This window comes from Stegodyphus dumicola, chromosome 1 (genome assembly GCF_044657685.1).
Source record: "Stegodyphus dumicola isolate Sdum_Otavi_A_Nest chromosome 1, ASM4465768v1".
Lineage (NCBI taxonomy): Eukaryota > Metazoa > Arthropoda > Arachnida > Araneae > Eresidae > Stegodyphus > Stegodyphus dumicola.
Window position 1 is genome coordinate 288,776,083 of NC_140768.1, and position 24,283 is coordinate 288,800,365.

General features: G+C 33.6%; 1 protein-coding gene across 3 annotated transcripts in view; it reads right to left on the minus strand.

The window, feature by feature from the left end:
• The window catches only part of LOC118184612 (uncharacterized), a 59,620-nt gene that overhangs the window by 6,761 nt on the left and 28,576 nt on the right, over positions 1 to 24,283 (minus strand). For all 3 annotated transcript variants that reach the window (XM_035354320.2, XM_035354319.2, XM_035354318.2), the window contains 4 exons: positions 21,291 to 21,361; positions 21,002 to 21,182; positions 19,400 to 19,463; positions 4,545 to 4,748 (listed from right to left, as the gene is read on the minus strand). In XM_035354320.2, coding sequence (XP_035210211.1) covers positions 4,545 to 4,748; positions 19,400 to 19,463; positions 21,002 to 21,182; positions 21,291 to 21,361 — 520 coding nt within the window. The remainder of the gene's footprint in view (positions 1 to 4,544; positions 4,749 to 19,399; positions 19,464 to 21,001; positions 21,183 to 21,290; positions 21,362 to 24,283) is intronic.

Below are 24,283 nucleotides of genomic sequence, written 5' to 3' on the forward strand. Positions count from 1 at the left end.
ATACTTTCGTTTTGTAGATCCTTTGGGAGCTCCAGCATCGGAAATTCTATTTGACATAATCGAAAGTTCAAGTTTACTTTTATAAAATTGCTCTTACAGTCTGCAAAAAATAATAAGACAGATCCAATTCGAAGATTAAGGAACAACGCAATTATCAACATTAACTGAAATAGATAATTAGATAATTTTAGCTTATACCGTCCGTTATACATAAAACGCGCACGTGAAAACGTATTCTGCTCTTGTGCACATGCATATGCGCAGTCGTAACGATCTTACGCACACGTAAACGCCTATGCGCATGTGTCAATGCGGCACATGTGCAGAAAGTTTTTACCTTTTATTTTGCATTCAAATGAGGTTCAATGTGGCTGCCGTTGTTGTGGACCACATATTGCATTTTGTGCATAGTATGCACAACAGCATAAAGTAACATGTCTGCAGGAATCTCCGTACAGTCCGTGATATGTTATCCTTCAACGTTGCCAGGTCCTGGACTACTCCTTGATAGACCTTGGACTTAAGGTAACCCCATAGCCAGAAGTCGCATGGCGTAAGATCAGGCGACCGAGGTGTCCATGCAGTTGGAAAGTAGCGGCTAATGACTCTTTCTGTTGTGAATTTCTGTCGTAGCATCTGTTGCACCCGTACAGCAACGTGCCGATGGGCTCCATCTCGCATGAAAATGATTTCCCCCAGGCACTGTCTTTGCTTAAGTGCCGGAATGACAAAGCTGTTCAACATGTGGCGATATTTCTCTCTGGTAACAGAACAGGTTTCCGGTCCTGTCGGGGTAATGTTCTCATAGAAGAATGGACCTACGATAAATTCCGCTGTAAACCCACACCAAACAGTTACCTTTGGTGAATGTAAGGGAATTGCTGTGACTGCATGTGGTGATTTGTCATCCCAAATTCGGCAGTTCTGGGTATTCACAGTTCTATTCAGGTAAAAGTGGGCCTCGTCTCCCCATAAGATTTTCCATGGCCTGCATCATCCACCTCCATTCTCTCCATTCTGGCAAGAAAGGTGAGAGCAAAGTCAATCGTTTATCATGGTCGGGGTACAGTAACTCCTGTACATGGCTGATTTTGTACAGATAGAAGTTGATAATCTTTCGTAAGATTTTTCATACCGTACTGTAAGGCATATCCATATTCCGAGCTACTCCACGAGCGCTAGAGGTGGCAGCAATATTGTCTGGTCCTCTGTCGACAATGCCGTGGCAACTGCTTCAAGTGTATCCTGTGGTATAGGTTTTCGTCTTCTGCCTGACTGAACCTTCAGAGAACCTGTTTTCTCAAACATCGCAACCATTGCTTTTATCCCATTAACTGACACAAGACCGTTACCTTTATGCATTTTTTTGTGCATTCTAAAAGCACGAAGAGCAGCTGATGCATTGCACTGGTTGAGGTAAAAGAATTTGACCAGTAACACACACTCGATTAAAGAAGAAGACATAGTACATAAACTTTCAATCCGATTGATTCGAAACGTAACACATTGCCTTTTAAAACCAAGCAAGTGGCACTGTGCGAATGGATGTAACATGAAATTTGAATAAAGAACTTCTTCTTCTGCTCAGCGTACGTGATATTGCAGATCACGAGACTTTATCGGTGTTTATGTAGATTTTACGCTTTTTTTAAAAGTGTTGCCATATTGCACTTGAACTAAATCAGAAAATGTGCATAATAAAAGGTAATTTTATTCCGTATTAATTTGCATTTGTTAACACTATTTTCTACTACACAGCGCCAAATATTCCCCTAGCGGTGACTTTTGGAACTAATTTGTTTTTTTAGCGGAATCCTTTGTCCCCCGTCTTGTTTAATCTTCCTACAAAATGTGGCGTTATTCTCGCAAATAGATCGCGCTACAGAACACTGTGAGCACTTTCAGTTTAATTATGGCCACCCGGTATATAGAAACTGTACAAGTAACTGATTGTCAACTAATGTCTTACAAAAATTCTTCTAGAAGTCAAAATTAGGAAATTTATGCTTCACCATGATAATGCATCATCTTATTCAGCATGATTGACAGTTGAATTTCTTGAATAAAAAATTAACGTGAGAGAACATTCATCCTATCCTCTTGATCTTGCTATGTGTGATTTTTGGCCCTTCTTTTATTTAAAACAAAATTTATATGGCCAGTGCTTTCATTCCAGAGATGAGGCTTTTTCACCAATTCCAAGTAGATGGCTTGAAGCAGTTAGTCTTTCAAAAATTTGCCTTAAAAATGTATTGATGTTACAGGGGACTACTTCGAACAATCCTAAGATTTGGTATGTTTAACTTGTACATTTAGCTGTATCTAAAATTTCAGACTGATCTTCATGTGGAGGATGTATAAAAGATTTGGATGTGAAGCTTATGGTTATATGAGATGAGAAAAATGGATCTAAAATCATAAAAGGAAAATATGATAAAACATAGATACAACTAAAACTAAACATAGAACTAAAAATACAAAACTTTACTTTTCTGAAATAAAAGAAAATCAAGAAGTTAGAGATACAAAATTTAATAAGCAGAAACTTGGATTAAATGAAGAGAAATGAATTACAGTTCAATAAAAATCAAATATTAGACGAATGTTATTTTTTACAATAAACAAACTAACGATAATGATGAAAATGAAAATTTAGGAATAGCAAATAACGATAAGAGAAAGGAAAGTGAATCCTAATGAAAAATCTGAAGAAATTTTATCGTCAAATCCAAATGATAAACAAAACTAAAACAGTTCATAGGAAATAACATTATCTGAGCCCTTCAAGTAATTGGAAGTACCTGGAAATGATATTCATGAAAAACCTGTAAAAAATAAAAGACCAACCACCACAAAAATTAAAAGATTATGTTGAATACAATATAAATGAAAAATTATTTAAGACATATGAAGCTGTGAAATCTGCTGAAAGTCATTTTTGCTACATGCAATGATAGAAGAATTAAGGAAGCTATGCGGGCGAAAAAAAAAGATCATTAAACAATTATTGCAATTATTTTAAACAAAGGAAGGCCAGCTGCAACCAGATTTAACCAAAGATAAAGAATAGATTATAAAGATAGATTTAGTCCAATAATGAAATTTGCAATTTTTAGAACAGTGTTATTGATTACAGTTTATAAAAGCTACAAAATAAGATTTTTTGAATGAATGAAATTACATCCAAAGTAATTTTTATACCTTTAATAACAGACTAAAAAATAAACTGTTTAGAAAAACTATAGCAGTTATATTTTCCCTAAATTGAATTGTAATGTTAATTCTACCATTACATTTTATATGCATGTAGTAGAATTGAAATTTTGGATTTATTAAACAAAAAGTTCTACATTATTTAGCCTATTTTCTTCACCATGTTTCCCATTTTAAATGCCAGAAAAATCTGTATAAATATTGTTTTCAAGAATTTATCCTCATTCATCAGGACCAGAATAAGATTTTTAGAGGCACTTAAAAAAAGATTTTGGTGCCCCCTCATAACCATAACATATTTACCTGCTTTCTCCTAATTTCTTTTCTTATAGTCTTGGTTTAGCTGCCCCATACATTCTATCGTAAAAACAAAACAGCAGTGTGAATTTTTTGTGGTGCCCCCTTCCATGAATTACAAGAACCTTTTCGCAGTGCCCCCTACACTTAATGCCCTAAGCACGTGCTTATTTTGCTTAATGGTTAATCCAGCTCTGTCATTCACTGCCAACATAATTATACTTGCTTGTTGTGCAAAATGTAAACAAACCAGCTATGGGGTCCACCAGCGGCCTAGCGGTAATGTCGCTGAATACTGGCAGTTCGGTCCGAGGTTCGAATCCCGCGAACGGGCTGGCTGCATGGGTGTTTTCGTGGTTTTCCCCATGTGTAATGTGTATATGAGCCAGTTTTCCTTAAAAAGTCCTCCACGAAGGCATCCCTCCCTTAAGGCAGATAGCCCTCGAATGCTTTGCCGTAATCTAATAAACCAAACCAAACCAGCTATGAGACGCATATAAGTAGAAACAAATGCTTCAAAATTTGTGACCAAATAAATTTTTTAAACATGTTAAAAGCAAAACATTTACAGATTCAGGATCCAAAATTACTGTAAAAAAATGCTGAGACAAGTACAGAAAACAGCAAGTTCTATAATAACATTAATTTGCTTTTTCAGCCAAAGTATGTTATCAATACGTTTTTTTTTTTTTTTTTTTTTTTTTTTTTTTTAAAAAAAAACACTTATTTGTAAATACATGTAAGTAAGAACTGGCACTAAAGTTTACATTCAGAATTTTCTGAAAATAAAAATTCTGCTTTACATCCAAAACTGAGCATAATAGGCATTGATGGATTGATGGTTTAAGCAGTTGCAGATTATCCAAATTCAGTTTTCTGTAAAAAAATTAGTTCAGAGTATGTTCATTGCGCTAGATTAAATTTTTCTTCAATGAAATTTAACCCACGCTCAAACAGCTAACATTCAATGAATTAAATAATTTCTAACTTCAAGTGTCTGAATTTTTTTTAAAAATACTATACAAATAGCTTACCACTTCCAGAAGTGAATGTAGAATACTTTTAGCACCATGTTCACTGTCTTTTATATCTTCTAATTGTTGAAGTAACTGATTTTTTTCTAAAAGAAATTTCTCATTTGACTTCTCAAGATCCTCATTTTTTGATTCCAACATAGTCAATTTATCTTGCATGTCTTCAATTTGTATCGCAAGAAAATTTTTTGTTTCATTCAGTGCCTGTAAAAAATAATTTTACTACATTTAATTTTAAAACAATTTCCAGTAGCTTCAGATTTATTTTAATACCATCAAGACCTGAAATAAAAATGCACATCGAATATTCATATGGTCTGTAATTTTTTTATCTTTAAGATAAAAATATTTTATCAGTTTTAATATGCACAAAGTATAGTTATGATGTATGAATAAATATTTTTATTCTAAATAAATGAGGAAACTTTCATTAGTTTTTAAATAATATTAATGTTATTTCAAATAACACCCTGGTATTTTTAATTGAAACTGTTTCTTTCTGTAGCTCTTAAACATTGCTTTGGACTGGATTATTTTGGTTGCGGCAAAGCATGCGAAGGCTGTTTGCCTAAAGAAAGAAATGCCATTCTGAGAGGCTTTTTAAATGGAACTAGGTCGTATCCACATTACGCATGGGAAAATCATGGAAACTCCCATGCAGGAACTTTGAGGATTTGAACAAAGGTCGATCTAGCAATTTTCAGCTATTTTGCCGTTTGGCCACTAATGAGTCTTACGAATAATTTTAATTATCAAACAAATGCCAAGCCACTGATCATCAGATTATTAGATGACGATCTCTCTAATACTTTTAAGAATGCATTAAAAATTATTTAGTGCAGAACACTCGTTCAGATGAACATCAGTCATCCCTTGTCTGGAGTCATGCATCACATATTCAGGTGAATTATTCAGTTAAAAATGAAACAAATAGGTACTAAGACAATGATATCAAGTCAAAAGTCTAAAGTGGGCCACAGTGGCAGATCCGGAACACTGTAAGTACACAAAGCACACTCCAGGGCCACCAGCAGTGATCGGTGTTGCGATCCTATAATGATGCGAGTACAAAAAGTGGAAAATGGAGTTCAGAGCTCAAATCCTAGGTTATTTTCATTCTGTATGCTCTACAAAGGATGGCAATGGATGAATACCTGTCTATGCATGTTAGCCACCAGGTGTGCTGGGCCTTAGCTACTTGTCACTTATATACTCTGTATATTCTAAATTTAATTGAAAGTTAAATTTAACCATACAACCATGTTACACAAAAAAGGGTGGAAAGAAGGAAGGAAAAAAGTGGAGATAAATTGCAAACCTTGAATAAATAGCAAATGAAAATTATCTACCAGTAGTCAAACTACCAGTGTCCCATGATTTTAGCTACTCTGCCAATCATGGTTTATAGATTTAAATTTATTAACAGTTTTGAAGATAAGGCATCATTACCATACCCAGGCGAAGATATCCAGGAAATGAGGTGCACTTTGAAGTCAAATATAAATCTTTCTAAATGAGCTTTCTATTAACAGTAACTGATGCAAGGAGTAACTGAGTGCTAAAACAAAGTGGATGCACTAGATAATGCTGTTTCATTTGATAGACACTGGTATAAAATTTTAAATAATTATTCCTAATAGTTGAAATATAGCTTAAAGAGCTTAATAGGTCTGTAAATTTAAGCTGAAAAACTGTTTTTGAAATATGTTTTAAGTTCTTTATGGTATCAAAATGATTGTGGTGAAAGATAGAAAGAGATTTATAAGTTGGTCGAGAATTCTTTAATAAGTAATTATCTTTAATGAGGTCACTTTGAGTCAGGCAAATAAAGAACAATACAATTCTGAATTAAAGTATTTAATTAATTTAAGAAGAAAAATAGATTTTTCTGTAGATCAGGTACCCAAAGAAATTACCATGAGATTTCAACAGTTACACACTCTTATACCATTTTTATTTCTTCAAACCTTGGAAATTGCGAATATCAACTAAATTGTGATCTCGGTGCTCTAAACCTTTGGGAGTTGTAAGGTTAAGCAATTCTTTCTTTCCAAATATGTGCAATATCTGTGAGACATAAATTTGTAATATGAGCTGTGTTTGTTTGTGCCCACTGCTGTGCCTAACTGGAATATGAACTTAGCTTCTTGAGGACATTCAAAAGGTTAATAATGAAGAATTCCTCAGTTAGAGAGATGTGTTTCAAAGTTTTATTTCTATTATTATCGCTAAAGAAAACGAAACAGGAATGTGGAAGGTGGGTCCTGTTGACGTTTTGCTATTTGTTCTAAAATACAGTTCTTCGGACAATGTACTACTGCTGAGAAATTTTTTAATAATTACTGTAAGTCTTTCTCATGGTGATAAGAGTTTTTGAAATAAAAATCATTTTAGAACTACAAATGTTTAATTTTTTATTTAAGAAATAGTTCTGTACTATCATCATTGCACTCTGTAATAGGTGGTTTTGCAAACAAATATAATAATAATACAGTCAAAAGACGTTAAATCGGACACCCATAATCCGGACCTCAAAGCTACAAACTTTCTGCGCATGCGTCGCGTTGACGTATGCACATAGGCATTTACGCATGCGCGTAAGACATTTATGGCTGCGAATATGCGTGTGCGCATGCGCATAATACATTTAAGCATGCGTGTTTAATGTATAACGGACGGTATAAGCTAAAATTATCTATTTCAGTTAATGTTGTAGATTGCGTTGTTCCTTAATCTTCGAATTGATCCAACTTATTATTTTTTGCAGATTGTTAGAGCAATTTTATAAAAGTAAGCTTGAACTTTCGATTATGTCAAATAGAATTTCCGATGCTGGATCTACAAAGCGAAAATGTGTTTCGATGTCCATCAAACAAAAAGTGGAATTGCTGCAAAAAATGGATAAAGGCATATCCTTTGTTTCTCTAACCATTCCGAAATCTGTTTATCAATTTCACATTGCTCTGTGGCAGGGGGGGGGGATGGCCGCGGAGCACTATGAATTGGAAGTTGATCTGTCAGCACTATCCTTATCTTCAGGGCAGATGTTTTTATTTTATTTGGCTATTCCTTACTAAATGTAGTATTTCATCTCGATGTACTCCGTCTTTGATATGTTTTATATCAAATTCCTTGTCATTATAATTCGCTTCTGATAGTAAAGAAATTGAAAAAAGTGACACAGAGGTTATTGAAAACGAAAAAATTTCAATTGACAAATTAATCGGCATTCTCGACACAGCAATTATAGGGCTCGAACAGCGGAACTTTGTAACTGAACAAGAAATTATGTCTGTTTATAGAATTAAAGAGAAAGTATTATCACATAAAACGAAGCAACTTAAACAACTTACATTGAAAGAAATGTTTAATAAAGTAAACAAATAAATATTAAGCTTTTTTTGTAAATTTTGATACTCTTTAGATCATAATTGTTCTTGATTTCATAAATTACGGTTTCATATTTTTAATTTTATAATTTCTGTATGCCATCCAGATTTAAACCAGATTTGATGATCTATAATCCAGAATCGCCGAAGTCCCGACGAGTCCGGATTATCGACTTTTGACTGTAATAATAATTTTTACAATTTTAAAATGATGGAATCCAAATTTTTCTTTAGAAGTTATAGTAAACTTTTAATTCATTTTCCTCTATGTCATTTTTACATTCAGTCATTTGCTTATACCAAGAGGAGAGACAAATTCAAAGACTGCTCCAGGCAGACTCACTCAGGCTCTGCCCCGGGTAGCAAATGTTCTAGCTATGCTACTGGTGAGACATGACTTGTATGTGTTACCAGAAAAGTATGAAATCTGGCATTCTATAGAATGGCAAAATCTGGCTGGCAATATATGAAATAATTAAATATTTCACACATTGCGTAGGCGTTTTATAGAATGCAGAATGACAAACCAGCAAAGTATGAAATACATCTGCGATTCTTTTTGAATAACCGGAACTACCATATTTGCCGGCATATAAGACGCACTCTTTTTCCTTTGAAAATAGGTCTGAAAAATGGGGTGCATCTTATACACCGATAATGCGCCTTATACATCGATACGTGGTTTGTGAATGGGTCAAAGCTTCATGGGATGCTGTGAAAACAGAGACAATGGTTAAATCATTTAAGAAGTGTGGCATTAGTAATGCACTGGATGGTATAGAGGACAATCTGTTGTATAAGGTCTCAGATGCTAATTTAGAAGAGGTTTCAAATGACTCTTCATTTAGCTCCGGAGATGAATGTCTGAGTTTTGACGAAAAAGATTAAGAGGTGTTCTTTCCCAGATAGATTGGGTATTTGCAGAAAGTATTACTTTGTATTTGTATTACTTTATATTTAAAATACTGTAAATTCATTATAATGATCAGTAAGTAATACAGTTTTATCCTTCAAAAATGTGTACAAAAAAAGAAGTGCGTCTTATACACCAGCAAATACGGTACTTACCTGTCATATCCTTCTTTTTCTTGGGCGTGTAGCTTCTGGATATGTACTTACTTCCTACTGTAGACGTATCGCGTTGTGTGCGTTACATAAAACAGCCATTTTAACGGCACAAAACTTTATTACCACACAAATAAAAATAATAAGTACAAACGATTAACACACAAGTATAACTTCGTACTGACATACAACACGTTTTCTTCGTTACTTCGCTACTACCTACTAACTACTCTTCTCTAGTCAGTTTCATGAGAGAGAGGCATTGCAGGCCGTTCGGCTAAACTGCGCATGCGTGGTCATCACGTCATGACACCTCCCCTCGAAAAGATTTGATTGCGTCTTTCAATGACCTGTCAAATCCACATATATAAACATTTCTTGAAACAAAATAAAATAACATTCATGAAATTTTTGAACTTAATTAACCAATTCTTACCATTTTAAATTAAAATTTTTTCAACATAAATTCAGTAATCCTATTCATTTAAAAGGATGTAACATTCAATTAACTTTTCAAACTTAAATCCTTCACATAATCATAATCATATAAGCAGTTATCATATAAACGAGACAATACAAATCAATCATTAACATTAAACATAATACTTTAGCAAACCCTAGCTAAATCTTTAAACACATTACCTAACGTTAGAAAAAAAATTCAGCATGTTAGCTAAAAAAAAATCAAACTAAACAGTCAAAATGTCTTATAGTTCATAGTTCATAACGTCAGTTATGCTTCACTCACTGGGAAATATAATCATGTCATTTTAAGTCATATCATCAATAAACTCAGCATGGTCTTTTTGTCTACACATAATGTTACTGTTCCATTTTGTTAACGCATAAATTACTGGATGCACATATTCACTTTCTGATTCAGAACTTCAGGTATTCGATACGGTTTCTGCTTTCCTGGCATACTTCCAGGTTTCAGTTTGATGCTGTGTTCTCTCACATTGGCGATTTTCGGAATACCAGTTCTTAGGTTCTTATGCCTTCTTAAAATCTCCATAAGTTCTTTCTTCTTATGCGGTTCAAGGTGTGTAAAATCACATTCCTCATTAGAATAGTGTTCTTTTGCTTTTCGTGGAACAATTCTTGGAACGTTTTCAACTTCGCCGAAATCAATATCTGTATCATATATCACACCGACATTATTCACAGCGGTATTGAACTCTCGTATCTTGTTTGTGTGAACGTGCTTCGATGAATTGTCAGGCATTTGTACTATGTAACTATAATCAGTATGCCTTTTGATGATCGTAGCAGGTCCCGTCCATCTGGCATAAACTTTGTTTTGGCTATCAGGGATTAAAACTATAACCCTGTCACCTTCCTTGAATTCTTTATGACGAGTCTTTCAGTTACGGTAGAATGCATAAGCTTGTTGCTTTCCAACATCTGTATGTCCTGCGTATTCAGCAGCTTTTTCCAATTTCGTCTTCAAATCATTCAGATAATCGGTAACTGAACTTAACTGTCCATGAGGAACAGGAGTTTCATTAGTCCATGACGATTTCAAAATAGACAACGGGCCATTAGGATGTCTTCCATAAAGCATTTGGAACGGACTAACACCAGTCGTAGCATTAGGAACTTCTCGGTAAGCCCAAAGTAAATACGGTAGATGTTTCTCCCAATCTTTCGAATGTTCTCTAACGGTATGATGTATCATTCCCTTTAAAACAGCATTAAATCTTTCTACCAGGCCATTTGAACTTGGATGATAAGGAGTCGAGATCCTTGGGGACGATCCGATCCTTTTCAAAAACTCTTGGGTCAACGAAGCAGTAAAATTAGTTCCTTGATCTGAAGCAACAATTTGAGGAATTCCTGTACGTGAAAAGATTTGCAACAATGCATCGCATGTTGCTTTGGCATTCAAATTCTTCAATGGCACCGCTTCGGGCCATCTTGTACATTGATCAACAGCACACAGAACATATTTGTAACCTCTACAGCTTGGCTCTACAGGTCCTAGGATATCCACATTAATTACCTGGAATGGTTCTTCAGGACGTGTTACTGGCGTAATCGGAACTTCATCAAAGGGACGCTTTTTCGCTTGAAGTTGACAAGAAGTACAAGCACTGCAGTATTCATTTACATCTTTCTTGATTTCCGGCCAATAGAACGAATATCTCAAACGTTCGGCTGTCTTCTTGGTTCGCAGGTGGCTTCCCCATAAGCTAGAATGAGCTAAGTCCAAAATCTGTTTTCTTCTTTCTTTGGGTACGACCAACTGGTAAACTCTTTTTCCTAGAACTTTATCTTTATGATACAAAAAGTTGTCAATAACAGTTATTACTTCCGTTAATATAAAAGTTATTACTTCCGTTCTTAACATTTTGCCAGCATGTTTCTAAAGATGGGTCATTCATTTGTTGCACTCGAAACAGTTCTGAATCCGAAACACATTGATCGTGTCCCGTGCTACCTTTGGAATCATCCGTACCTGTATCTTCATATACAAGAGCACAACATTCTATTATCTTCTTAACAGTTTCATTACATTTTTCATTAATTAGGTTTTCCCTATCATGGTTAAGTATTTCGTCAAAATTTTCAGTTTCATGAAAAGGCATTTCACTGAAACTATCAGTAGCAATGTTCACATTTTTACATTCAAAATTAAAATTAAACTTTCTTTTATCATCTCCCCTTAACTCATTAAAAGCACTTAACGACAAGAGTAAATCATTACATAACTTATCCACCATTGCACATGTTATAAAAATAGGTGACATAAATTCATCATTTTCAGAATATATTACTAAAGGTAGGTTAATGAGCGGAGCTTTTAAAGCTTGTCCGAAAGCTGACGTGAGGATAACACTTCCATGTGGCGTACGGTATTTTTCTGGTACGATGTCGGTCTTGACAATGGTTAGTTGAGTGCCTGTATCTGCTACTGCATTAATTAATTTACCATCACATATAAGTTTAACGGTTAGCAAGTCATCTATTAATTCTTTAACCTCTTGATTCGCAGTAAAATATTTAGAAGAAATCTTTGCAGTTATGGCGTTAGAATTATTCTTAATTTCTTCTTTAGCAACCCTTTCCTTATCTTCATGCAACAATATATTATGATACTTAGAATTACATTTTGAACATTTTAATTGAGAAGGGCAAATTTTTATTCTACAATTCCTTTCGAAACAAAGAAAGCACCGATTAGAAGCCCTTAAACTCTCTTTCCTTTCTTCCGGAGACATAACGCATTTTTCCGAAGCATGATTTTCACTTTCGCAAAATAAGCAAGGCAAAGTTCGAACAACTGCAATTTTGCTTACATTAGGGGAATAGCTGGCGCCAAATTTGTTGGCGTTGAATGAATTCCGAGTGTGGAAGTTGTTTCGCTTTTCATTTGGTTGTGAATGCCTTCCAAGAGAATTAGCGTGACTCTTAGAATAAAATAGATTTAATGAAGTTCGTTCACGACTTTCAATTTCCCGTTTTAGAAATTTCATGAGGTTATCAACATTAAAAGTTTCCTCATCTGCGTTTTGACGAGCAAAATCAAGCGTTATATCCTGAGGTATGCATTTCATTAACAAAGGGTATAGTAACTTTCCATACGATTCGGTCTTGACCCCTATCGAATTTAGTGACCTTACTTGTACGTTGCATTTATGCATGTAAGAATTAATAAGGAGATCTTTTCGACCATACCTCTCTTTGAGAATTTTAAAAGCTTCGTCGTAGTTTTCTGGAGATAAAGAAAAGCCTTCTATTGTTTTTAAAGCTGCACCGCCTAACAGGCTAAGCAAGTAATTAAACTTATCTACTTTAGATAGTTTTACGTTTTGATTTATTGCCGTATCAAAAGAATTGTAAAATGTCTGCCACATTTCAGCATTCCCATAAAATTTATCAATTATAATCTTCAGCAATTTAACATTATAATCAGAACTTTTATCGACACCAGAAATAGATAAATTGTTACTATCATTAGAACCATTAGAAACTAGCGAACTATTGCTATTTCTTTTTTCTTTCAATAATTTTGTGCCTCTAAAGCTCCATTTCGAAATTTTTTCTTCGTATTCCAAGGCACTTTCGATTTCGGTTTCAATGTCATTAACATCAGTCAAAGTTTTAATTTTTTCGTCTAACGCTTTCAAAGAAATAGCTTTTACTTTTAAACTTTCCAGTGATTCTTCAAGGTCTTCAAGGTTACCGGCTCCAATTAATGATTCAATAGCATTTGTTACTTTAGTAATGGCTGAACGCATAACTTTCCGTTCTTTCTTAGATTTCGTTAGCTCTTCAGCCATTTTTGTAACCTTGAATTCCACTTTACCACAAAATAAATTCAACAAATTTCTTACCTTTCTGAAGACTCACTTACGCATTTATCCGTGAACTTTGCAGAATGACATATCATCCCACTTCTGACACCACTGTCATATCCTTCTTTTTCTTGGGCGTGTAGCTTCTGGATATGTACTTACTTCCTACCGTAGACGTATCGTGTTGTGTGAGTTGCATAAAACAGCCATTTTAACGGCACAAAACTTTATTACCACACAAATAAAAATAATAAGTACAAACGATTAACACACAAGTATAACTTCGTACTGACATACAACACGTTTTCTTCGTTACTTCGCTACTACCTACTAACTACTCTTCTCTAGTCAGTTTCATGAGAGAGAGGCGTTGCAGGCCGTTTGGCTAAACTGCGCATGCATGGTCATCACGTCATGACACTTACCAGAAGTTAATAAATAATGTAAAAAAAAAAAAAAAAAAAAACAATATCACTGCTAAGAAGGAACCATCAGAATATTGGTTGCTGAATCACTATGATGTGATGTTTGTGGAAAACAAAAGTAAACTCACTTGTGCTGTTAAAGAAGGCATTAGTTATTTTACATACTTCATGAAATTCATTTGGCTGTTAGGCACAGAAGCCGTGACAGAATATGGAATGAACTTTAAACCAAATACAAAAATGTTACGTGGAATGATATTGAACTGTACACCCATCTTTGTGAGCCCTGCCAGAACAACAACAAAAAAAAAAAAAAAGTACTTAAAAAGGGCATTATTGTGAAACCTATGATTTTTCTGAATTTAATTCCCTTTGTCAGGTAAATTTTATTGATTTCTAGTTAGATAAAGAATAAAAATTTATTATGGTGTTCCAAGATCATCTCACTAATTTTTCTCTTAATGTATTTAGAATAACTTTTTTAATGGCAGTCTTTCATAATTTTTTTTTTATTATTATTATTTTTTCAAAATAGCATTTTTGTTTTTCGGGAATGAATGTCTTTTAAATAATAGCTTATCATGACCTTTTTTTCATACTTTGCCAAGCGCATTTGTCATTCTACAGAATGCCTAGGTATTATATACGATGCCTAAGTAAAGTATATAATAATTCTCATATTTCATGCTTTGCCTAAAACCGCCAGGCATTCTATAAAATGCCGGCATTTCATACACTGATGGCAACATATACTATATATCACCTTCAATCTCTGATTTATCATTTAAATTGAAGAAATTTACAGAATATAATATAACCTTTCTAAGACAATGTTCAACATTTCCAAAAAATTTGGTTTTCTATGAAGACAATTGTTTAAAAGAAATGATATTCAAAGTAATGTTTTATGTGTATTTTCAGAAAGACTGGTCATTTTCAAAGGTGCTCATCTTAAGCTATCAAACAAAAAAAAATTGATTATAATATGATTGAGCTACATTCCTACTACATTTAATGTGGTAAAAATTTTATAATGTCCGATTCTGAACAGGCAAATCAAAATTTCTAAATTAGACAAAAATAAAAATAGTATTACTAATGCAAGACAGGGATTGGAAAAAAGAAAGATATCTTTGATTATTAATAATTGTTATCCTAGACTTTATAATCCTATCGAATAGCGAATCAGAGTTTTTAAATATTGCAAATGAAATTTACTAAATCTACAAATGGCAATAAACAAATAGAAAGTATTAATTCATTCCAACACAATCATTGAATGCATTTTCGTTCAGCTTTGAGAAAAGCCTATAGACCCACCATGAAGTCCTTTTTCATTCTTCAGTATTCCAGATGGTGTTCATAGCTTAAGGCATCCTATTATTTAAATCCTAATGCGGTGCTGCTATGGTTACCCGGGTCATTAGCTTCAACTATCTTTGGCAAAAAAATTCTATTTTGACCTCCATAAGAATCCTGCCAAAGGTAGCAACCCGTAATTCTGATGTCAGAAATCCAGTGCAACAGTCAGCGCCATCTATTGACAAAAGGCTGCATTCGTGTTTCTCAAAACTTACTCTTAATAAGTTTTTGCCCACATAAACTATGGTCAAAAATATGCACAGAATTCTCTTTCAATATGTATCATGATAATGGAAAATTCTACATTATTTTTGCATTCAGACAAAAATTAAATACTACCAAATTTTAATTTAATTTAATACACTCCAAATAATACATAAAACTTCAAATTGCAGATTTTTTATTTTAGCAAGCTACAGGGCAAGGATCCTCAGCCCTATGCCTGCAGGCATCAGTTGTGTAACTACGAGGGCCATCCAGGAAGTAGATTACATTTCCGTCTGTGTCCGCTAGGGGCGGGGCTAGCGCGGCCATCTTGGGGTCAGAGCGTTGCGCAGCTCAGTCTGCATCTAGCCGTGCTAGTGAGAGGTTCGTGCTGTGCTCCGTTCAGATACTGTGACGGTTTGAAATGTCTGCGTTAATTGAAAATCCCGCGAGCTGCGAGGTGCGCTCAGTAATAAGGTTTCTGACTGCAAAAAACTGTAAACCGATAGAAATCTATCGGCAGCTTCGTGAAGTGTATGGGGACAACATTATCACTGAAGGTGGAGTGCGTCAGTGGGTCATAAGATTTCAAAATGGCCAAACCAATGTTCACGACGAAGATCGAAGTGGGAGACCCAGCATAGTGACCGCCGAACTTCTCGAAAAAGTCGATGCTAAAGTCCGTGAAAATCGAAATTTCACAATAACGGAACTTTCTTTGAGTTTTCCACAAATTTCGCGAAGTTTGTTGCACGAAATCATCAGCGAAAAGCTTGGTTACCACAAGTTTTGTGCAAGATGAATTCCAAAAATCTTGACAGAGGACCACAAAAATCAGCGAATGGCTGCAGCGTTGAACTTTTTGGACGCTTACCATAAGGATGGTGACTCTTTACTCGATCGCATCGTTACTGGTGACGAAACATGGGTGAAACATGTGAACTGTGAAACGAAATTGCAATCAATGCAGTGGGGGCACACAAGTTCTCCCCAAAAACCCAAGAAATGCATGCAAACAATGTCGGCAAGGAAGATGATGGCGACTGTTTTTTGGGACAGAAAAGGTGTAATTTTGGTGGACTTCCTGGAAAGAGGCACTACAATAAACTCTCAAAGGTATTGCCAAACTCTCCAAAAACTCAGAAGAGCAATTCAAAACAAGAGCAGAGGAATGTTGAGCTCTAAGATCTTGTTGATTCACGACAACGCCCGGCCCCACACGGCAAATGTCACTCGTAAAGTTCTTGAATCTTTTAAGTGGGAGTTGTTTCCTCATCCGCCGTACAGTCCCGACCTGGCACCGAGCGACTTCCACCTATTCCCAGCAATGAAGAAGTGGCTGGCTATGCAGCGTTTTGATGACGACGCACAGCTGCAAGAAGAGGTAACGAAGTGGTTGAAGGCACAGGCGGCCGAATTTTTCGACGAAGGAATTTCCAAGCTCGTACATCGCTACGATAAATGCCTTAATTTGTATGGTGACTATGTAGAAAAGTAGTATTTGAGTGTGGCTTTCATCTGTATATAATAAAATTTGTTTCCTATACTTTGTTTATTTTTTTATTCCAAAACGTAATCTACTTTCTGGATAGCCCTCGTACAATAAAAAAAAATCATTTAAGTTTTTAAAAAATGTTATGTAAATTTTTTTATGGTTAATAGTTAAAGAAATATAAGCATATTTGTTTACAACTGTATGTTTATCATTTTGCAAAAATTATTTGTTAAAAATTAAAATATGTCAAATATATACATATTAAAATATTTTAATGCTTCCATACGCTGATGTACTTGATCCCATTGTTTGTAAACAGCAGCATTACATTTATCGCCCTTATATTTATTGCTAGTCTTCTAATTTATTTGGTAGCATCTTCAACTGCATTTTCTATATATACATATATATATATACATTACTAAATCCAAAATGTGGAATAATCTAAAATCCAGACCACATGCAAACTTTTTTTTTTCTTTTCTTTTACCACATGCAACCCTTTTACTTCCTTGTACGAAGTAAATTGTATTGTAATTGCAAAAAAATTAGGGTATTGTATTTCAACAAAAATATCCATTTTGACCGCCCTTGATTCCATTTGAATGATGTTTTGGCATTACATCTGACAGAATACAGGATTCCTTTTCCCAAAGTGGGTTGTTAAATCAATTTAAAATGAATCCCAAAGAGATTTTTTCATGACATCTGTATGTACATATGCATGTATCTTGCACAATTCAAAAATGAGTAGCCTCAAAACATTAATCTGCATGCAATAGTTGTAAAATTATCAACAATTTAAAAGTTCTTTAAGTTCTGCTAAGCCTACATCGTTTGTTTATATTTGAAATTTAGTAGCACAGTGAATTAAATCAGTTTCAGCACCATCTTTATGTAGCGTATATAAACCAAAGAATTTGTAAACTTTTTCTGCGATATTTAATAATTATTTGTTTGACACAGGAATGCAATCAATAATTTTTATACCTTAAAATTATATTTTTGGAATATATTTATATATTATGTTTGTTATTAACTATATCAATCTATAAATTTACCTTGATTATCTGTAAATAAATATGCCTGCTGCCCCACTAGTATTCTAGAATGGTGCAAAAAAGTGGGTATATCTGCTATAGAGAAACACATAAATTTGACTTATTATATTTAATAAATATTTATTATATGTTAATTAATGTAGAGATTGTTATTTAATAAACATAAATAACGGAAAATTTCTAATAATTACATTTTGCTAACATTCAACCTTTTCAGGCATTTGGGGTCTCTTGATTCATCTGTTTTTTGCCACAAGCTTTCCCTTCCCTTTGAATCTAAAGTTAAATAATAACCTTCCCAAGGCAATGAAATTCCCCACTGACTAAGAACCACTGAAATAGCATGATACAATTCAAACAGAAACTGAAACCATATACAGGGTATCTTATCAAGACGGCCCAAACTCTGCACATGTAGGTTCCTTGCTTGGAATATATAAAAAATGCCCAAAGAAATGTATATGTACATCTCATAGTTTTCAAGATAAATGTAAAAGGAAAGTATGATGTCATATCTGGCTCAAGGAAAAAAAAATATTGGAAACATGAATATTAGAATTTGCACGTTTTTACATAAGAAGTTATTAAAAATGTCCACCGTGAATATGAAGGCAAGACTGTACATGCTGGATCAGCATGGTGGAGATCAAGTTGCATGCAGCATGAAGACGAGTAACTAAGATACTTTCTGTAGTAACTAGGTCTCGATACACCAATTCCTTCAGATGGCCCATAGGAAGGAATCAAAAGGTGTCAGATTTGATAATCTTGGCAGCCATAAAAGTAGAATCCTTAGTCCAATCTAGCAGTCTGGGTATTCCACATCCAGATGTACAAGAGTGCTGAAATGCATCACGCTGAAACTGTAGGTCATGCATTGCCGCTAAGAGTATGTCATCTACGATATGGATTTTTTTTTGACAGGACACGATATATTTTTTTCTTTTTTATATAAAAAATTATATGTTGTGAGGTATAATTCTTTGGGCATTTTTAATGTATTCCAAGCAAGAAGAACTAGTCTTGAACAACCTGTAAAATTTTTAATACTACTACCTATTAATATTATGACTTATTTCACTTGTTTGACTGTAGCATCATAACAAGTGCACAGATTTTATTGTGGCAAGGAGTACATGATTGTGACTGTCATTGGAATGGGCCTGGGGCAGCATAAAAATGACAGTAAAATTTTACCAAATTGCATCCCAGTTTTGAAGAATTACACCGCCCCCATAGGACAAGTTCAAGTGTCCCTCTTCCCTTACCACCAAATCACTCAACATGTATTTCAAGTGCCCCAATCCGCAGAAACACATTTACAAATATCCAAGCATTTTCTGGGGTTCAGGCTCAGGTTTAACTATGCAACAGCTAGCAACACTAACTACTATACTGATCAGGGTGGCCCTATAAATTAATATATTTACTTATAAATCCATCAAAAATTTGTACAAAAATTCAAGAAATGGCAATTTACAGGTACAGCTAAATTTTTACTCATCTTTTTGCTCGAAAAAAGTTAGATATATAAAAAAGCTGAGAGAGATACTTACATCATATTGTTGTTTCAATTTGCTTATTTCTTCTTGATGTTTCTTTTGTTCTTCATTTAATAACCTTTAAATGCATCACAAAATTCAGAAACTTAAATAATGTTAAAATATATGCAAGATTATTTTTTATATCATTATTATATTTTTTCAATCAATCAATCAATTATTTTAACAGTAATTTCATCTTCCCCTTAAATTACATTTTGAGAAAATAATTTTACATTTAAGTCAATTTTCTAAAGTCATTTCCATTAAAAACTGATAGTATATTGATAAATTGATAGTTATATATAACACAATTCTTTTGAATATTTTAACAGGCAGTTTCATATATTTGTGTATATGTGTACAGTGAGTTTAAAAAATTCATGTACAAAATGTATGAAAAATTTATGCACAAAATTTCAACAGAAAATTCTCTTAGTGCAAGACAAAAAAATTAATTTTAAAAAATGCACTATGATGCAGATGAAGTCATATTAAAAATATTTCCCTTTATCATGTTGCAGCTAGAGATATTTTGGATTTATTTTAATCAACTTTTTACTCTATTGCAACAATTATTTGTAACAGCAATTTTAATAGTTATCCATACCATTTTAAAAACATATTTTCATTACTTTTGCGAGATAAGAAACTAAATAATCATAATAATAATATTGTAACCCTAGTTTCGGACAGGCGCCTCAGTCAATGAACTGCTCTCTTGGGATGGCACACTATCTTGTTGGAATGGGCGATTTACACTGCCAAACCTAACTTAAACCGGGAAAAAAAATTTGCATAAACTAAATTTGTGATCCAACTGTCCCAATTTTTGGCACATTATAAAGGAACACCCAGGTAGTTGTCAGAATTAATTTGAAAACTTTATATTTTTCATGCCATTTGAAGTATAAAAAGTGTTTTGCTAAACGATACACAAAATATTCTTCTCAATACTAGCCAAACTCAAAGAGGAATGAATAAAACTTCTAAAACAACAAGACATATATCCACATTTTGCCAAAAATAAAAGTTTTTTTTTTTTTTCCTTTTTCATTTTGTTAATTTATTGCTGTTTTATATAATTCTTAGGCTAGCACCATTTTTTTTTTAAAATGAAAATGTCTGTAGTATTTTGCATCTTATTCTGATGAAAAATTAATTGGCAATGGATGGCAACTTTTAAGAAGGACAGAATAGATAATCAGAAGATGTTTTATTACACGGATTCCATATAATATGCAAATAAATGCAGAACTGGAATTTCAGGGCTTTATCATATTGTCGCGTAGATGACAGGATCGTACAAATGAATAGGCACGTACTCAAGTCTAAACTCAAGACTTTTTATTAACTCAAACTGAATAAAGAACTACTTATATATAGCTGGTGAATATTCCAGACTCGAAATGTTCTGGAAGAGTAAGAAGTAAATTTACATAAACAAGATAACATTAACAAGAAGGAAATTTACTTAAAAACCAATTATCAGGCATCTTGCCGTTGATGGATTTTGAACCTAGGACCTTTGTTTTTCCAATTCTGAGTCTTCTCCACTAAATTATGAGGAGCTCGGCCGAAAAGAGCAATTTTCGCAACAATATCAAGAGAACATACCTTTTATGAGCATCAGAAGTTCTTTTGTACTCCTCAGGTGATATCATAGACTTCGTTCTTTGTAGTAAATTATTATACTCTGTTTGAAGTGTCTTTTTTTCTTCATGAAGACTATGAATTTGCTCTGACATAACTCTCCTCTCTCTAGTCAGAATCTGTATATTGTCTGACAAAGATTTCACTATAAATTAAGGAGAGGGTAAAAGTATTAGAATATTATTTGATTAAAAACAATGCCTAGTTTTGAAAACCATAAAAAGGTCAATATCATCTTAAATAAAAATTTTACCTTCTCTTCTTGTTTCTGCTTCGAGTTCTGTAATTTTTAATTGGAGTTCTGCATGCACTTGACTGTCTTTCCTTGAAAAAGAAAAAAAAAAAAAAAAAAAGCAGTCAGCTTACTAGAATAATAACAGAAATGATGTTTAACAGTTAACTGAAAATCATGTCTAATCTGATGGCAATTAAAAAATATATATATATATATAGAAAAATGCTAATCCATATTACATACTGGCCACACATGCACACACATTTATACACATCCCAAAAGGAATAATAATAAAGTATTAACAATTTATCTGTATTTTCAAGCAGACTAATATATAGAATAAGCAACTTGTATTATGCAACATTAAAAACTAAAAATACAGTTCTCACTGAAATTTAGCTCTTAATTTCCCTAATTTTCCCATTACCAAATAAACAATATTCTCAACCAAATTTAATAAACTAATTATCAAATTAAACATAGTAATAGGATAATTTTATTTATTTATAACAAAATAAAATGCAGTAACTAAAAACGATACAAAACCTTAATTTATTTTACTTATCACCGTGAAGTGAATGATATATATATAAGTCTAATGAAGCAAACACAGACGTTCAATTCAGAACTGATTTGAATGGCATATTTTAATTCACTGATCCTTATTGTACTTTTGCCATGTAATGATTAGTTGTTTGATATTCATACACTAATTTCCAAAAATTAAGAAAAAATCACAGAAACTGCCATTACTCATTAAAAAATAAGCCAAGCCCCATAGAACTTTAATATATTGTCAAATAAGAATTGTTGAATAAAACTGAAATATGCAAATTAATAGCACTGCAATCGAAATACGTCATCTGCGAGGAGCATAAAATTGCATGTTTGAGAGCAAGCCTGCTAATTTCTCTGTAATACTGAGATAAAAAATCTGGGATAGCCAATTTATAACAATGACCTCCAGGCATTATTTGCTCAGAGGACTGCGATAGAGAGACTAGAGGCAGCACAAAGTCAGACAGAAGTGGCCAGATAGCTAAATGTAAATCATTCTGGGGTTCATAGACTTTAGCAACAATTTCTAGCCATAGATTCAACATCCAGGAAGTTCAGCTAAGGATGGACAACCGCTATAATGAGTGCAATGACCGATATTTGTTGTTATGTGCATGAAAGACTAGAACCTCAATTCTGACACTCCCTTGCTTGCAGCCACTGGAAATGTTGGTGTCAACCATGCGTAGAAGGAGCTTCACAAAGGAGGTCTGTAATCGAGGTGACCAGCCATTTACATGCTGCTTTCGTCACATCATAGAAGGGAATGATTGAGGTGGACATGTCAACATATTCACTGGATAGCTGAATAAGAGAGTTGTTTTCTTTGCAGATGAGTCCAGGTTTAGCCTCCAAAGCGATAGTACGTATTATTTGATTTGGGGAGAATATGGAACCTGTTATCATCTAGCAAACATCCATAAACGAGAAGCATGTGGAGGAAGCAGTGTCTGTGTTTGAGATGGTATCTCTTTGGGTGGATGCCCAGACCTTCATGTCTTTCCACGTGGAACCATGAATGCTCAGGGATGACATCCCTATAAAGATGACATCCATGATGCTTATGTCTGCTCTTATGCTGGGGCAATAGGTGATGATTTCCTAATACAGGACAATAACGCTAGACTGCACAGGGTTCGCTCGCATCGTGGATGATTATCTTCAGCAGCAAACAATCCAGCACATGGAGTGACCAACTTGATCACTGGGGGACCTGAATCCTATTGAGTATGTTTGGGATGCTTTAGGAAGATGCACAGTTGCTCTCAATCCTCCTCTTCAGACCCTTGCCATGGTCACACCTGCTTTCGAAGAGCAATGGATCTCACTTCTTATGGAACTGATAAACTGCATGATTGACAGTATCGCACATCTCTGTATGTGTTGTATTGCTTCTAGGGCAGATTATACTACATACTGAAGGTAATTTTGCTATACGAAACTGACACATCCAATCTGTTCATTTTATACAATTTCCTATAACACCATTATTGTCTGGTAATTTCTTTTCATGTTATTTTATAACTTACTATGTGTTGCATACTGTGGGTCAGTTTCATTAAATTCTACATGTAGCGTTATAAGTAATTATCATTTCTTGTGATTTTTCCTAATTAACGATAACCAGTGTGTAGGTATAGATATAGATAGATAGATAAAATAATGAGTAATTTAAAATGCCTTAAAGTTGCGATAAAGCAGCTAAGTAATAAAGCAATAATTTATTATTAGAAAAGGTAATTATATATAATCTCTAAGGAAAATAAATTTAATTAATGCTATGAATTATTAGGAAAAACTTTTAAGTTGCTTTCCAAGTCACTATCCAAAGGTATCTAGATCTACTGTAGTAAAAATTATTTAAAATTTGTAAAGAAAAATCCTTTGACCGTAAAAATTCTAAATATTAAATTCAAAATCCAAAGAACTGAAAAAGTAGCTATTGTTATTGATCGCAGATTAATTGACTTGTCAAGGGAAACAAACCAATCTAGTATCGATTAACAATAACCAAATTAAGTGTTCAGTCTTTTTTCAAATAAGAATCAAATATGTATAGTATATATATATATACATATTTGATTCTTATTAGATGCATATCTTATATATATAATTAGCCTTATTGCTCGAGTAAAGATGAAACACCTTCGTATTTATTTATTAATTATTGTTCATTGAACGGGAGTTGGTTTGTTCCCCTTGAAAAGTCAACCAATTTCCGATCAATGACAATGATTACATGCATTTAATTTAATTCTTGCCTTTTATTTATTCCTTTTACAATTGAAATTTTGTTATTCATGATTTAATTCCAATCCCTGTTAAAACATTTTTAACATTTTACTTTCAAGTTACTTCAAAACATCTTTCACAATATAACTTACTAGTATGGATTCACTCTTTTAAGATAATCCTACTATAATTAAACTTAGGAGATAATACAATCAATTCAT